This window comes from Mobula hypostoma, chromosome 17, assembly GCF_963921235.1.
Source record: "Mobula hypostoma chromosome 17, sMobHyp1.1, whole genome shotgun sequence".
NCBI lineage: Eukaryota > Metazoa > Chordata > Chondrichthyes > Myliobatiformes > Myliobatidae > Mobula > Mobula hypostoma.
In genome coordinates this window covers 63,012,394-63,028,201 of record NC_086113.1, presented here as the reverse complement: position 1 = coordinate 63,028,201, position 15,808 = coordinate 63,012,394, and the positions used below count along the sequence as shown (strand labels likewise).

Genomic DNA, 15,808 nt, shown 5'->3' with positions numbered 1-15,808 from the left:
CCTCTCATATCCCTTTTGCCAATCAACTTTCCGGCTCTTGGCTCCATCCCTTCCCCTCCTGTCTTCTCCTATCATTTTGGATCTCCCCCTCCCCCTCTCAAATCTCTTACTATCTCTTTTCTCAGTTAGTCCTGACGAAGGGTCTCGGCCCGAAACGTCGACTGTACCTCTTCCTAGAGATGCTGCCCAGCACAGTACAGGCCTTTCAGACCACAAAGCTGTGTCGAACACGTACATATTTTAGAAATTACCTAGGGTTACCCATTGCCCTCCAGCTCTCTATGCTCCATGTACCTATCCAAGAATCTCTTAAGAGACCCTGTTGTATCCGCCTCCACCACAGTCGCCGACAGCCCATTCCACGCACTCACCACTCTCTGCAAGATAAAAGAAAACTTACCCCTAACATCCCCACTGTACCGACTTCCAAGCACCTTAAAACGGTGCCCTCTCGTGTTAGCCATGTTAGCCCTGGGAAAACACCTCTGACTATCCACATGATCAATGCCTCTCATCAACTTATACACCTCAGTCAGGACACATCTCATCCTCCGTCGCTCCAAGGAGAAAAGGACAAGTTCACTCAACCTATTCTCATAGGCCATGCTCTCCAATCCAGGCAACATCCCTGTAAATCTCCTCTGCACCCTTTCTATGGTTTCTATATCCTTCCTGTAGTGAGGTGACTAGAACTAAGCACAGTACTCCTAGTGGGGTAACATTAATTGTAGCATTCTCTCTTGGCTCATTAACTCAATCCCACAATTGATGAAGGCCAATGCACCGTATACCTTCTTAACCACACAGTCAACCTGCACAGCAGCTTTGAGTGTCCTATGGACTTGGAACCCAAGATCCCTCTGATCCTCCACACTGCCAAGAGTCTTAACATTAATACTATATCCTGCCATCATATTTGACCTACCAAAATGAACCACCTCACACTTATCTGGGTTGAACTCCATCTGCCACTTCTCAGCCCAGTTTTGCATTCTATCGATGTCCTGCTGTAACCTCTGACAGCCCTCCACACTATCCACAGCACCCTCAACCTTTTGTCATCAGCAAATTTACTAACCCATCCCTTCACTTCCTCATCCAGGTCATTTATAAAAATCACAAAGAGAAGGGGTCCCAGAACAGATCCCTGAGGCACACCACTGGTCACCGACCTCCATGAAGAATATGACCCGTCTACAATCACACTTTGCCTTCTGTGGGCAAGTCAATTCTGGATCCACAAAGCAAGGTCCCCTTGGATCCCATGCCTCCTTACTTTCTCAATAAGCCTTCCATGGGGTACCTTGTCAAATGCCTTGCTGAAATCCATATACACTACATCTAATGTTCTGCCTTCATTAATGTATTTAGTCACATCCTCAAAAAATTCAATCAGGCTCATCAGGCACGACCTGTCTTTGACAAAACCAAGCTGACTATTCCTAATCCTATTACGTCTCTCCAAATGTTCATAAATTCGGCCTCTTAGGATCTTCTCCATCAGCTTACTCCACTGAAGTAAGACTCACTGGTCTATAATTTCTTGGGCTATTTCTACTCCCTTTCTTGAATAAGGCTACAACATCTGCAACCCTCCAATCCTCCAGAACCTCCCCCATTCCCATTGAGGATGCAAAGATCATCGCCAGAGGCTCAGCAATCTCTTCTCTTGTCTCCCACAGTAGCCTGGGGTACATCTCATCCAGTCCCAGAGGCTTATCCAACTTGATGCTTTCCAAAAGCTCCAGCACAGCCCCTTTCTTAACATCTATATGCTTAAACTTTTCAATCCGCTGTAAGTCATCCCTACAATTGCCAAGATCCTTTTCCATAGTGAATACTGAAGCAAGGTACTCACTAAGTACCTCAGCTATCTCCTCCTGTTCCATACACACCTTTCCACTGTCACACTTGATTGGTCCTATTCTCTTACGTCTTATCCTCTTGCTCTTCACATACTGGCAGATTGCCTTGGGATTTTCCTTAATCCTGCTCGCCAAGGCCTTCTCATGGCCCCTTCTGGCTCCCCTAAATTCATTCTTAAGCTCTTTCATGCTTGCCTTATAATCTTTTAGATCTCTTATCATTACCTAGCTTTTTGAACCTTTCGTAAACTTTTTTCTTCTTGACTAGATTTTCAACAGCCTTTGCACACCATGGTTCCTGTACCCTACCATCGTTTCCCTGTCTCATTGGAACGTACCCATGCAGAACTCCACACAAATATCTCCTGAACATCTGCCACATTTCTGCTGTACATTTCCTTGAGAACATCTGTTCCCAATTGATGCTTCCAAGTTGCTGCCTTACTCCAATTAAACACTTTCCTAACTTGGCTTTTCCTATCCCTCTCCAACGCTACGGTAAAGGAGATAGAATTATGATCACTTTCTCCAAAATGCTCTCCCACTGAGAGACCTGACACCTGACCAGGTTCATTTCCCAATACCAGATCAAGTACCGCCTCTCCTCTTATAGGCTTATCTACATATTGTGTCAGGAAACCTTCCTGAACACACCTAACAAACTCTACCCCATCTCTAGGGAGATGCCAATCAATATTAGGGAAATTAAAATCTCCCACCACAACAACCCTGTTATTATTGCATCTTTCCAGAATCTATCTCCCTATCTGCTCTTTGATGTCCCTGTTACTATTGGGTGATCTATATATAAAAAAAACACCCAGTAGAGTTATTGACCCCTTCCTGTTCCTAACTTCCACACACAGAGACTCCGGAGACTATCCCTTCATGACTTCCTCCTTTTCTGCAGCTGTGACACTATCTCTGATCAGCACTATCTCTTTTGCCTCTCTCCCTGTCCTTTCTGAAACATCTAACGCCTGGTGCTCTAAGTAGCCATTCCTGCCTGAGCCATCCAAGACTCTGTAATGGCCACATCATAGCTCCAAGTATTGTTCCATGCTCTAAGCTCATCCGCTTTGTTCATGATACTCCTTGCATTAAAATAGACGCATCTCAAACTATCAGTCTGAGCGTATCACCTGCCTATCCTCCCTCTCACACTGTCTACAAGCTTTCTCAACTTGTGAGCCAATTGCCCCTTCCTCCGTCTCTTCAGTCTGGTTCCCACTTCCCAGGGATTCTAGTTTCTAGTTTACTTCTTTCACGTCTTTTTCGTTCAAATGCGGTTGTTACATTTGGAGCCTGTGATCTCCATTTTTGGTAGTGTGTTTTCAGGCTGACTGAGTAATCTGGTGTTTTGTTATTTCTGACGGTACTTGGTGATGTTTTGAGCGTAGCATATGGTCTTGACGCCAAGAAGCCTGGCGACGGGGTGTGAACTCATGCTCGACTCCCATTTCTTGCCAATCAAAGCATCAAGGAAGATTGAAATCAGAGGCAAGAGTGGGAGATGAATGAGTGTTCAGCAGCATCTACCAACCTCTTGCTCACTACTGCTGGAAGAAGATGTCTGCGATTGACTGTCTCCCTCTCACTCACTACTCCAGGGGAAGGTCCCAGCATTCAAGTGGTCTCTCTCTCCCTCGATACTGTCACAGTCCTGGATCTTGGGCAAGGTTCAATCAACTTGGTTTGAGGATTGGACTCCGAAGTTCACTTTATGATGCGCTTCTGGATGCTCCATTTTTGTTGCTATTTTGATCGGGCCAGCCTGTAGATAATGAACAATACATCGCTAGATTGAACTGAACTGAACACGCCTGGACCCTTGGTGTTTTATACTCTGTTTTTCACTTGATTTTTTTGTTGTTTGCGTGATTAGTGTTTTTTTTTTGCATATGAGGTGGTGGCTGATTTTTTTTGCTTTTAACAGGTTCCGCGGTTTTAATTGTTTTGTGGCTGTCTGTCACAAGACCATAAGGTATAGGAGCAAAGGTAAGCCATTCGGCCTATCGAATCCGCTCCGCCATTCAATCATGAGCTGATCCAATTCTTCTAGTCATCCCCACTCCCCTGCCTTCTCCCCATACCCTTTGATGCCCTGGATAATCAAGAACCCATCTATCTCTGCCTTAAATGACTTGGCCTTCACAGCTGCTTGTGGCAACAAATCCCACAGATTTACCACCCTCTGACTAAAGTAATTTCTCCGCATCTCTAAATGGATGTCCTTCAATCCTGAAATCATGCCCTCTTGTCCTGGACTCCCCTACCTAATCTGTACTGGCCTTCTAACATTCAGAATGTTTCTATGAGATCTCCCCTCATTCTCCTGAACTCCAGGGAATACAGCCCAAGAGCTGCCCGACATTCCTCATACAGTAACCCTTTCATTCTTGGAATCATTCTCGTGAATCTTCTCGGAATCCTCTCCAATGTCAGTATACCCTTTCTAAAATAAGGAGCCCAAAACTGTACACAATACTCCAAATGTGGTCTCATGAGTGCCTTTTAGAGCCTCAACATCAATCCCTGCTCTTGTATTCTATAACTCTAGAAATAAATGCCAACATTGCATTTGCCTTCTTCACACCAACTCAACCTGGAGGTTAACCTTTAGGGTATCCTGCACAAGGACTCCCAAGTCCCTCTGCATCTCTGCATTTTGAATTCTCTCCCCATCTAAATAAAAATCTGCCTGTTTATTTCTTCCACCAAGGTGCATGACCATACACTTTCCAACATTGTATTTAATTTTCCACTTCTTTACCCTAAACTATCCAACTCTCTCTATAGGCTCTCCGTTTCCTCAACACTACCCGCTCCTCCACCTATCTTTGTACTGTCGGCAAATTTAGCCACAAATCTATTAATCCCATAGTCCAAATCATTGACATACATCGTAAAAAGCAGCGGTCCCAACACAGACCCCTGTGGAACTCCACTGGTAACCGGCTGTCAGCCAGAATAGGATCCCTTTATTCCCACTCTCTGTTTTCTGTCGATCAGCCAATGCTCACCCACACTAATATCTACCGCATCTCCTTTGTCTACCCTGCTTGTAATTTCCTCAAAAAATTGCAGTAGGTTAGTCAGGCAGGATTTTCCTTTCAAGAAACCAGGCTGGCTTTGGCCTATCTTGTCATGTGCCTCCAGGTACTCCTTAATGTCATCCTTAAAAGACGAATCACAGGGTTAGTTTGAAACCTGTACAGACGACCCGAGGTCAGCAATAAGGAAGTGGGGGGGGTGTGGAAGAGAGCAAGAGAGGTGCAGATTTCCACATTTAATTCAAAATGGGTTTGGAGAGTCACACGCAATATAGATATCAAAAAATCACTGGGGTTCAAGACTTATTCTGTTAATGGACAGTGTAGTTTAGAGTAGTAAAACATAACATTTTTATAAGTGATGTCAGGGTGATGAGAAAAGAGAGGAGAACAGGGCAAAGAGTAAATATTCTGGATTTGTAAGCATAATACAAGGTGATCATGTTTGAGGACAATACTAAACAAGATATAGGGGAATCAGGGAAAGGCAGTTCAAACAAATTAAATGTTATAAAACAGGAGTGGCCAAAGCAATGGTGGAAGAATTTCAATACAAATAAATATACAATATTACACGTTGAAAGAAGGACACACTATATATGCCACTAATCGATGCTGATGAGTCTAATACAACTCACAGGACTAAATTTCCTAAAAACAGTTATTACAATACTGTTTGTACTAATAAGTTAGTACTTCAACGGTCACAAAACATTTTGGGACAACTGTAGCAGTGCAGGCAACAGCCTTTTGTCAAAGCCATGTGTCTAAATAAAGCAGGGCATCATAAAAAAAATTGTACAAGCAGTGGAAAAAACTTTACGATTCACCTTTAAGATTGAACTTAACAACTTCAATCAACTCTAGCTGACAAAATGCCAGGAAGGGCTACATGACTTATTTTCAATGTTACAATTAAGTAGTTGAAAATCTCAGCTAGTCTGGAAAGGAGATAGGACTTTATTAACAGGTACACAAAAGGTTAATCCAGTGTTTCCCAAACTTTTTAAGCCCAACATCCCCCAAAGCACCTTCATACTTGCCAACACCCCCAAAGCACAATATACTTCCTGGCTCCCCCCATAGTGTAAAGATTCTGCTTTACATTTTTTTTATTTGTCTTTAATCCTAGCTTACACAGTACCTGAGCACTGTACAACAGCTTCGATATCAATGTCATCCTTGAGCTTGATGGATTTTAGCAAGAGTTGAAATATCTGGTTCAAGTTGTGACAGCAAAAGCCTTAAGTCCTCACTTGCTTCTGCTTTTTTTGTGAGTATCTGGTTCACTGCACTGAAGTCTCTTTCAACAAGAGGCAATGAAGAGCAAAGACGAGGAAGCTTCGTATGACAGTGTACCCACATAATACAAAAGCCGATATGTTTGAATAGCATTGTTGCTTCTTCAGCATTCTGAATTTCAATAATTTCTTCTGACAAGCTCTCTTCCTGTTCTTTCACCTTGCAAAGAAATGGGTTAATTACCCAGTCTGGAAGATCCAGATCGTTCAAATCTTTAAAATAATTCACAACGTCCTTCTTCAGTGACTGCAGGTATAAGGAGTACTCTTGCAAATCACCAGCTGTGAAAGAGAGTGCCATACTTTCCATTCAGGGAGTCTATGAGAACATTCTTCTCGCAATGCTTTGCTTATGTATTTTCAATTTTCCAATAAAAGTGGACAATGCTCTTTTTGCCCGGATTAAATTGAAATTCTCACCCTGCAGTTTCATATTTTGAATGTTCATTTTGTCATACAGATTGGCTAGGTATGCCACATCTCCACGGAGAAGTTCAATTTTGTTTCCCAAGCTCTTGTCGACTTTGAGCAAAAATCAAACCAGCGTCAAAAAGATCAAAGAAACATCTTAAGCAGCAGCCTTTTGACAGCCAATGTACTTCAGAATGAAGAAGCGATTAGACTCTTCATCATTATACTGGCATAACAGATTAAATATTCTGCTATTTAATGGATGAGTTTTAATTTTGTTGAGAGCAGACATTACAAGAATCATGCCTGAAAAAAGTTGCTGGCTGAGCTTTTTAGTTGCGAGATGTTGACGATGAATTACACAATGGATTGCAAACAGACTTGGAATTCTTTTTTCATAAATGCGACTAAACCAGCATGGTGACCTGTCATATATGGTGTTCTATCTGTTGCACAAGAAATCATTTCCCTAACCAAAATGCCTTTATCCTCAATATACAATTTTGAGATTGCCAGAGATTTATATTTGTTTTTAAACTTTTTACAAAACAATCTCTTCATAAACTTTTCCATTTTTGACGAACCATACATATGCCATTAGCAATGCCTCATTGTCTCGCACAGTTGACTCATCCAGTTGTATCCCAAATTTTGTTTTTGGAGCTCTGTGCATAGTTGATACTCAATGTCTTCACTCATTTAGTCAATACGATAAGCTATAGAGTTATTACTTAGAGGAATTGATTTTAAAATACTGGTTTCCATTTTGAGAACAGTGGTGAGCACTTCTGATACAGCAGGCATTATTAATCTTTCACCAATTGTGGGATTTCCCACAGTTTACTAGCAGTTTGGAAATGTAATAAGACACAATGAGACTACTATCAAGCAACACACAGAATGCTGGAGAACTCACTAGGCCAGGCAGCACCTAGGAAAGAGTACAGTTAACGTTTCGGGCCAAAACCTTTCGGCAGGACTGGAGAAAAATGCTGAGTAGATTTAAAAGGTGGAGGAAGGAGGAGATAAACCCAAGGTGATAGGTGAAACCAGAAGGGGGAGGGGATGTCAAAAAGAGCAGGGAAGTAAATTGGTGCAAGAGACAGAAGGCCATGGAAGAAAAGGGATGGGGGTGGGGGGAGGGTTTGAGAGCACCAGAGGGAAGTGATGGATAGGCAAGAAGACAAGGTGAGAGAGGGAAAAAGGGATGGGAAATGGTGAAGGAGAGGGGAGGGATGAGGGGGCATTACAGAAAGTTCAAGAAATTAATGTTCATGCCATCAGGTTGGAGGCTACCCAAATGGTATACATGGTGCAGTTTCTCTAACTTAAGTGAGGCCTCATCAGGACAGTGGAGGAGACCATGGATAGACATGTCAGAATGGCGATGGGAAGTGGAATTAAGATGGGTGGCCATGAGGCGATCCCGACTTTTCGAGCAGACGGAGCGTAGGTGCTCAAAATAGCAGTCTCCCAATATACATCGGATCTCACTGATATACAGGAGGCCATACAGGGAGCGCCAGACACAGTATGTGACCCAAACAGACCAACAGATGAAGTATCGCCTCACCTGGAAGGACTGTTTGGGGCCACTATCAAGGTCATTTTTAGCTTTCTTGGCAAATGACTCGAGTGTGCAATGCCTTTCAAATGCTTCTTCATCTTCTGGAACTGAGTAATACCATAAGAAGTCTTTTCAGGGTGTCTTTTACTGGAGTGTTCCTGCAATCTTGACAATAGAGTATCACAAGTAAGACATATGGAGTGTCGCTTATCTGACTGTAATGGAATAAAACCATACTCAAGGTACATAACATTGTATTGATACACTTTCTGTAGTTTCTGTTTCTTAGGATTAGAATTCAAGGCTTCATCACCTTCAGAAACAGATCGCGCTGTACATATTTATCCATCATTAACAGGGCTAAACTAAAATAAAAAATCAACACAAATTGGAAAATGCCTATCGGATACTGATGATGGTAGCGAGTTAGCACGGTCGGTGCCTCAAGTTAGGGTGCCACTTAATTCCCCCCCCCCCCCAGCAAGAATTTTCAACACCCTCTTAGGACACTCAACCGCCCCCCTGGTGGGGGGGGGGGAGTACTCCCTTCATTGGGAATCACTAGGGGTTAACCCAACATATTCAATTATGGGAATAGAACATGCTGTAACTTAGGAAGCATATTTCTCAAAGGGCACCTGACAATTCCTTTAAGAGTGACCAAAAAGAAAAATCCAGTTAAGAATGAAAACACATCTCTTGAGAAATTCAAGATACTAATTGGGAAAATGCTGGGATCAATCAGGATCAATGACTTAAGATATTCAAGCAGCTTCAAGATGCCATCAAGGCATATCATCCTATCTGATAAGCATCCCATTATTCACTCACTCCACCAGCAACACACAGGATGCACTGCAACTCACTATGAGATTTCTTCCAAATCCATCACCTCTACCAGCCAGAAAGACAAGAACACAACACACTACCTGGAAGTTACACACCATCTTGACTTGAAAATATAGCATCATTCCTTTATTGATGCTGTGTCAAAATCCAGACTCTCTCTGCTACAACACACTGGGTAGACCCAGCCTTCATGGAGTACAGTGATTCGAGAAGGCAGCTAGCTCACCACTGCCTTCTCAAGGGGCAATTAAATGGCGGCTCAGGCTGCAAAGTTTACATCTCATGAATGAATAAAAAAAGGACTGAACTTCAGTCCCTTTGGTTATTAGACTATAAGATATGGGAGCAGAATTAGACCATTTGGCCTATTACGTGTGCTCCACTTTTCCTCTCAGCCCCAATCTCCTGCCTCCTCCCTGTATCCCTCGTGCCCTGACCAATCAACAATCTATCATTCTCTATAAGACCATAAGGTATGGAAGCAGAACTAGTTGGCAATTTTCCTAAAATGTCTCAAATATGCATTTTTCAAAAATATTAACACCAGAGATATACATGGTCTCAATGCAAACGCTATAACTGCAAGTAAATGATGTCACCTTCTAAATGGAAGCTCTCACAGATCTGAGTTTCTTTGTGAAGAGGTGACCAAGAGAATTCACGATAGCAGGAAAGTAGATGTTGGAAAGGCCCTTCACAAGCTGGTCTGGAAGGTTAGGACATGTAGTTTCCAGGGTAAGCTAGCTAATTAGACTCAAAATTGGCTTGATGTTTGGAGGTGGAGAGCTATTTTTCAGGTTGCAGACCTGTAACAAGTTATGCGCCACAGGGTTCAGTGCTGGATGTCCTATTATTTGTCATATATGTTAATGATTTAGATGAGAATGTAAGCATAGTTAGTAATGGTGGTCTAGTGAACAGTAAGGAAGGTTACAACAAGATACTGATTAACTAGGAAAGTGAACAAAGGTATGGCACATGGAATTTAACTCAAACAAGCAAAAAGTGATGTATTTTGGGAAGTTATAGACACAGTGAATCGCAAGGCCTTAGGGAGTGTTGTTGAACAAGAGACAATAGGGTGAAAGTACATACATATTTACATCTTAGTGACAGCACAGGGAGGCCAGATAGTGAATAAGATGTATGGCATGCTTGCCTTCATCAGCTATGGCACTGAACACAAAAGTTTGGCCATCACATTACCATTTTATAAAACATTGGTTCGGATGTAGTTGGAGTATTCAGCGCAGTTCTGGTTGCCACATCATAGGAAGGATGTGATCAAGCTAGAGAGATTACAGAAAAGATTCATAAGGATGTTGCTGGGACTGAAGGGCATGAGTGAAAAGGAAAGACGGGGAAGGCTGGGACAGTTTCTCCTGGTGCAAAGGAAGCATAGTGGTGACATTATAGAGGTTTATAAAATTATGAGGAGCATTGATGAGGTAGACAGTCAGGGACTTTTTTCCCAGGGAGGTCATAGGTTTGAGGAGAGAGGAGAATGAGTTAAAGCCAATCTGAAAGGAAACTGTTTCCACTTAGAGGGAGGTAAGCAAATAGAAAAAGTTGCCAGAGGTGGTGGTAGAGGCAGGTATAATTATAACTTTTAAAAGACACTTGAAAGACATTTGGACAGGTACATGGATTGGAACGGTTTGGAGCAGGAACCTCTCAATTAATAACAAGGGTCCACGGCATTAAAAAAAGGCTGGAAACACCTGGTTTAGAGGAATTTAGGCCAAATGCAGGCAAACAGGATTAGCTTCAATGGCATCTCAATCAGCACAGATGGCTGAGCTAAAAATCCTGCTTTATGAACCTAAAAAATACTGGAGATGTACAACTTGGGTGCTATAATATACATTGAATGTATGTAAAATTCAGCTTCTCTCACACCAACCAACCTTTGCCCAAGCTTGATGAATTCTGTTATTTTTCATAAAATCAGTCCACCTCACAAGAAACAGTAATGCACTGATGCCTGGATAAATCAGGCTAAAAATGAATAATTTAGACCATAAGATATATTAGCAGAATTAGGCCATTTGGCCCACTGAGTTTGCTCCACCATTTTATCATGGCTGATCCAATTTTTTCTCTCAGCCCCAATATCCTGCCTCCTCCCGAAATCTCTTCATGCCCTGACCAATCAAGAATCTATCAACCTCTGTCTAAAATGTAAAGAATTGGCCTCCACAGCTGCCCATGGCAAAAAATTCCACAGATTCACCACTCTCTGGCTAAATAAATTCCTCATCTCTGGGCTGTCTCCTCTGGTCTTAGACAGCATAGGAAATATCTTCTCCACATCCACTCTAACAGGACCCTCACCATTTGAAAGGTCTCAATGAGGTCACCTTTCACTATTTGATAGGTTTTAATGAAGTCACCCCTTATTCTTCTAAATTCTAGTGAATACAGGCCATCGAATGCTCTTCATATGACAAGCCATTCAATCCTAGAAACATTTTCGTGAAACTCCTTTGAACCCCCTCCAGTTTCAGCACATCCTTCTAAGGTAAGGGGCCCAAGGGAGGCCTTACCAGTGCTTTATAAAGTCTCAGCATTACATCTTTGCTTTTATATTCTAGTCCTCTTTAAACGAATGCTAACATTGCCTTTGCCTTCCAACCTGCAAATTAACCTTACGGAATCCTGCAAAAGGACTCCCAAATCCCTTTGTGCCTCATTTTTTTGTATTTTCACTCCACTTAGAAAACAGTCAACCCTTTTATTTCTTCACCAAAGTGCATGACCATACACTTCCCAACACTGTATTCCATCTGCCATTTCTTTGTTCATTCTCCTAATCCAAGTCTTTCTGTAGCCTCTCTACTTCCTCAAAACTATCTGCCCCTCCACCTTCATATTGTCTGCAAACTCTCCAACAAAGCCATCAATTCCATCATCGAAATCATTGATATATAACATGAAAAGAATTGGTCGCAACACAGACCCCTGTGGGTCACCACTAGTCACTGGCAGCCAACCAGAAAATGCTCACTTTCTTCCCACTCTTTGCCTCCTGCCAATCAGACACTGCTTTATCCATGCTAGAGTCTTTCCTGTAATACCATGGCCTCGTACCTTGTTAAGCAGCCTCATGTGTAGCACCTTGTCGAAGGCCTTCTGAAAATCCAAGTACACTAAATCAACTGATTCTCCTTTGACTATCCTGCTTGTTATCTCTTCAAAGTATTCCAACAGGTTTGTCAGACAAGATTTTCCCTTTAAATTAGCACCCAACTCCTTGAACTCCCTATGCAGAACCTTGTCCCTCATCCTGCCCACGTCATTAGTACCTACATGGACCACAACTTCTGGCTTTCACCATCCCAGTTACAAATACTGAGGACTGGACCCGAAATATCCTGGAGCCTGGCACCCAGGAAACACTGGCTCCTTAAACCCTCTCCCTTTCCTGACTGTCACAGAGCCTCCTGTTTCCTGCACCTGGGTGTAACTGCCTTTCTATGTCCTACCTATCATCCTTCAGCATCCCAAATGATCTGGGGTTCATCCAGTTCCAGCTCCAATCCCTTAACGCGGATTGTTAGAAGCTACAGCTGGATGCATTTCTCGCAGTTGTAGTCGTCAGGGACACAGGAGGTCTCCTTGCCTTCCCACATCCTGCAAGAGGAGAATTCAACTATCCTGTCTGGGCTTTTTACTATCTAGCTGAGCAGATAGAAAGAAGAGGGGAAATAAAAACTTAATCTAGAGCTTTTCTTTCTTTTGCTTTCTCTGACCGAAGCTCCTTCTCTGAAGCTTCAAAAGAGCTAATGCCTCAATATCACCACTCTGAGTCTGTCCGCTCAGACGATGGCCGCTGCACTTGCCCCTGCCTTCCTATAATTTGCTCTTGCTAATCAATCGCAAATGGCAACTGGTCGCTGGTCAAAGCTCTTTCGCCGTACTGACCCTTTTGTACTCTGGCAGTGGACCTGATTGAAATCCCGTCCTCTCAAAACTGCCAATGTCTGACATGCCAGAACTCACTTTAAAACAAAATACTTATTGCAATTTTTGTTTCTATCAAGTTTGGATTCAGAATCAGTTTTCAAAATACACAGGATAAAAGCAGAGTTCTCAGATTTGCAGGCTATTTCTGCACACACAAAAATATCATTATATACTAATGTGGTCACACAGGGAAAGATCCTCAATGCTCCCAACTTTGAACGTTAAAAACACTTTGAAAACAAGCTTAGAAATTTAACTTAAAAAAAGACACCACACTGACTGTTTTAGTCTTGAGAGTGGTACGAGAGAATGGACCTGCTCAAGTATAATACTCTCACTTAGACAGTGGTTATGAACTCCAAGAGACGTTCAAATGCAACACCATCCAACACAAAACAGAAATAGTATTACACCAGGGGATCCAGCTTTCATACACAACATTAATTTGTTTGCTTGCTAACTAGAATTATCAATCAATTTTCAACTACCAGTCTAAAATATTAACTTTCTCTCTTGCCACAAATACCATCCGACCCGCTGGGGAGCTCCAGATTTCTTTTTCAACAATCACAAATGTAGATTATTTGATGTTTGTGCGTAAACCATCAAATATAATTCTGAATCAACACCTTTAAATTCCTGAAAACTCATTATAATATCTTAAGGCAGTAGCACAAAATTTAAATAAATGTTGCTTTTGTTTACATATGTCCACAATGTCATTTTTTCCTACACACTTGGAGAGGCCAACGTCTACTCCAATAATAACTCATAAGACTATAATTAGTTCATAATGGACACTGGTCAAGTAAGGAAAAGAAACAGGTCACTTTATTGAAGTGTTACTGACCTGAAAAAAATTACTGTCCACAGATGATGTGCCCCACTGAGCATTTCCCGCATTTTGTTTTATTTCATATGTCTAACAGCTGAGATATTTTATTTGAGAAGTAAACAAAAAGTTAACTGTCAGATAAACAAACAAGAGGCGGGCACGATCTCAAAATGAAGGGGCATTTGCAAAACGACCTATGTAGAAAAGAACAATAATTAAACAAACCCAAAAATGCTGAAGCTTTCAGCAGGTCAAGCGGCTTCTATGTAAGGAGAAAGAATAACCAACAAAACTGAAGTTAATGGGATAGAGGTGCCTTGAGATTAAGGACAGAGAATTAGCTCTGATCCTTTGCGCTCCAAACGCTATCAGTACGCGCCGAGCAAGATGGAAAGGCGCCGGCACAACAACTGTGGGCACCAGAGGGCATGTAGTCCGGGCCCGAAAGCAGGGGGAGGGTAGTGGGGAACGTGCTGTGCCGCCTGCTACACCAGGCCGCACGTTATTATTTAAACCACAAACAGCGCGGCTCACTCCCACACGAGGTTTGGTGGCAGGTATTTATTTAAATTCTCTATAACGCTCACTCGCCGCTGACCCTTATTATCAACAAAGAGATCTGGCTTTCTCTTACTCTTCCTGCGCGGCGGCCACTAATCGCTCATTCGTACTCCAGTCCGTCTCCTGTTCCTGGCTCTGAACATCCGCCATTTCACCGGGACCGTCTCTAACCATCAGCTTTAATCCTCCACAATCCCATAATGCTTCGAAACAGTCCTCCAGCATCCCACAATCCAAACCAACAGTTCACCCACAACTAACAAACTGCGCATGCTCGGGGAGATGATATTTATTGCTCCTTATGTCTGTATCGTGTCCTGGCTGTGGGACTGAGGGCATAGTTAGCACAATGTGTGTGTAAATCTCTTTGTTTTGTTTACCATGTTCAGGGAGTGTGCTGCTGAGGTCCAGGTAGAGGCTTAGTTAATGCTCAATCAGCTAAATACATTCTTGATACCTGAGTAAGAGGTTACAACGTTTGAAAATTCTCATTGAAAGCAGTAATGAGCGAAGATAAAGGCGATTTATCTTGTTTTGAAATATCTTGTTCTTTAAAGTTATTTCTGAACATGCGTGAGTTAATATTTGATTATGATGGTGCTGCTATCATGCCTCAAAGACTCGCTCAGTAGCACTTAACATTCGCTGTGATGTTGTACTATGAGAGTTTAGTGATAAACCATATCAACTCTTGCCTGAAAAGTACCTTGGATTCTCTCTGATTGACCTACCGTCACAACAGGTCCACAGCAGGCGTGGTTTCGTTGGCTCAACCCTGAACGTCTGAACAGCGAAAGTATAGTATATACTCTTTATCGACTACGGCTCAGAATTCATACTGTCATCCCCTCAAAACTAATCAATAAGCTTCAAGAACTTGGTCTCAATACCTCTCTGGATCCTCGATTTCCTCACTTGCAGACCCCGGTCAGTTCGGATTAGCAAAAACATCTCCACAATCTCCATCAGCACAGGTGCACTACAAGGTTGTGTGCTTATTCCCCTGCCCTACTTGCTTTATACTTATGACTGTGAGGCTAAGCACAGCTCCAATGCCATACTTAGGTTTGCTAACAGCACCACTGTTATAGGCCGAATCAAAGGTGGTGACAAATCAGGATATAGGATGGAGATTGAAAATCTGGTTGAGTGTTCCCACAACAAAAATCCTTCACTCAATATCAGCAAGACCAAGGAGCTTATTATTGTCTTCAGGAGGAGGAAACCGGAGGTCCAGGAGCCAGTCTGTATCGGATGATCAGAGGTGGAGAGGTCAGAAACTTTACATTCCTCAGTGTTATCATTTCAGAAGATTTGTCCTGTGTCCAGCCATTACAAAAAAGTGCCATTGATGTATGGTGGAGTGTATATTGATTGGTTGCATCATGGCCTGGTATGGA

General features: G+C 42.4%; 1 protein-coding gene across 16 annotated transcripts in view; it reads right to left on the bottom strand.

The window, feature by feature from the left end:
• The window catches only part of prpf4bb (pre-mRNA processing factor 4Bb), an 88,376-nt gene extending 73,728 nt beyond the window's left edge, over positions 1 to 14,648 (bottom strand). For 13 of the 16 annotated variants that reach the window (XR_010020794.1, XR_010020791.1, XR_010020790.1 and 10 more), the window contains exon 1: positions 14,482 to 14,648. Coding sequence is in view for 3 of the 16 variants with exons in the window: in XM_063070019.1 (XP_062926089.1) it covers positions 14,482 to 14,633 (152 nt within the window). In the remaining 13 variants the exon portion in view is untranslated. Of the gene's footprint in view, positions 1 to 3,408; positions 3,791 to 9,645; positions 9,849 to 13,862; positions 13,989 to 14,481 lie in introns of those variants that run through there. The other 3 variants (XM_063070022.1, XM_063070024.1, XM_063070021.1) reach the window with 3 other exon arrangements.
• Positions 14,649 to 15,808: the final 1,160 nt, after the last annotated feature.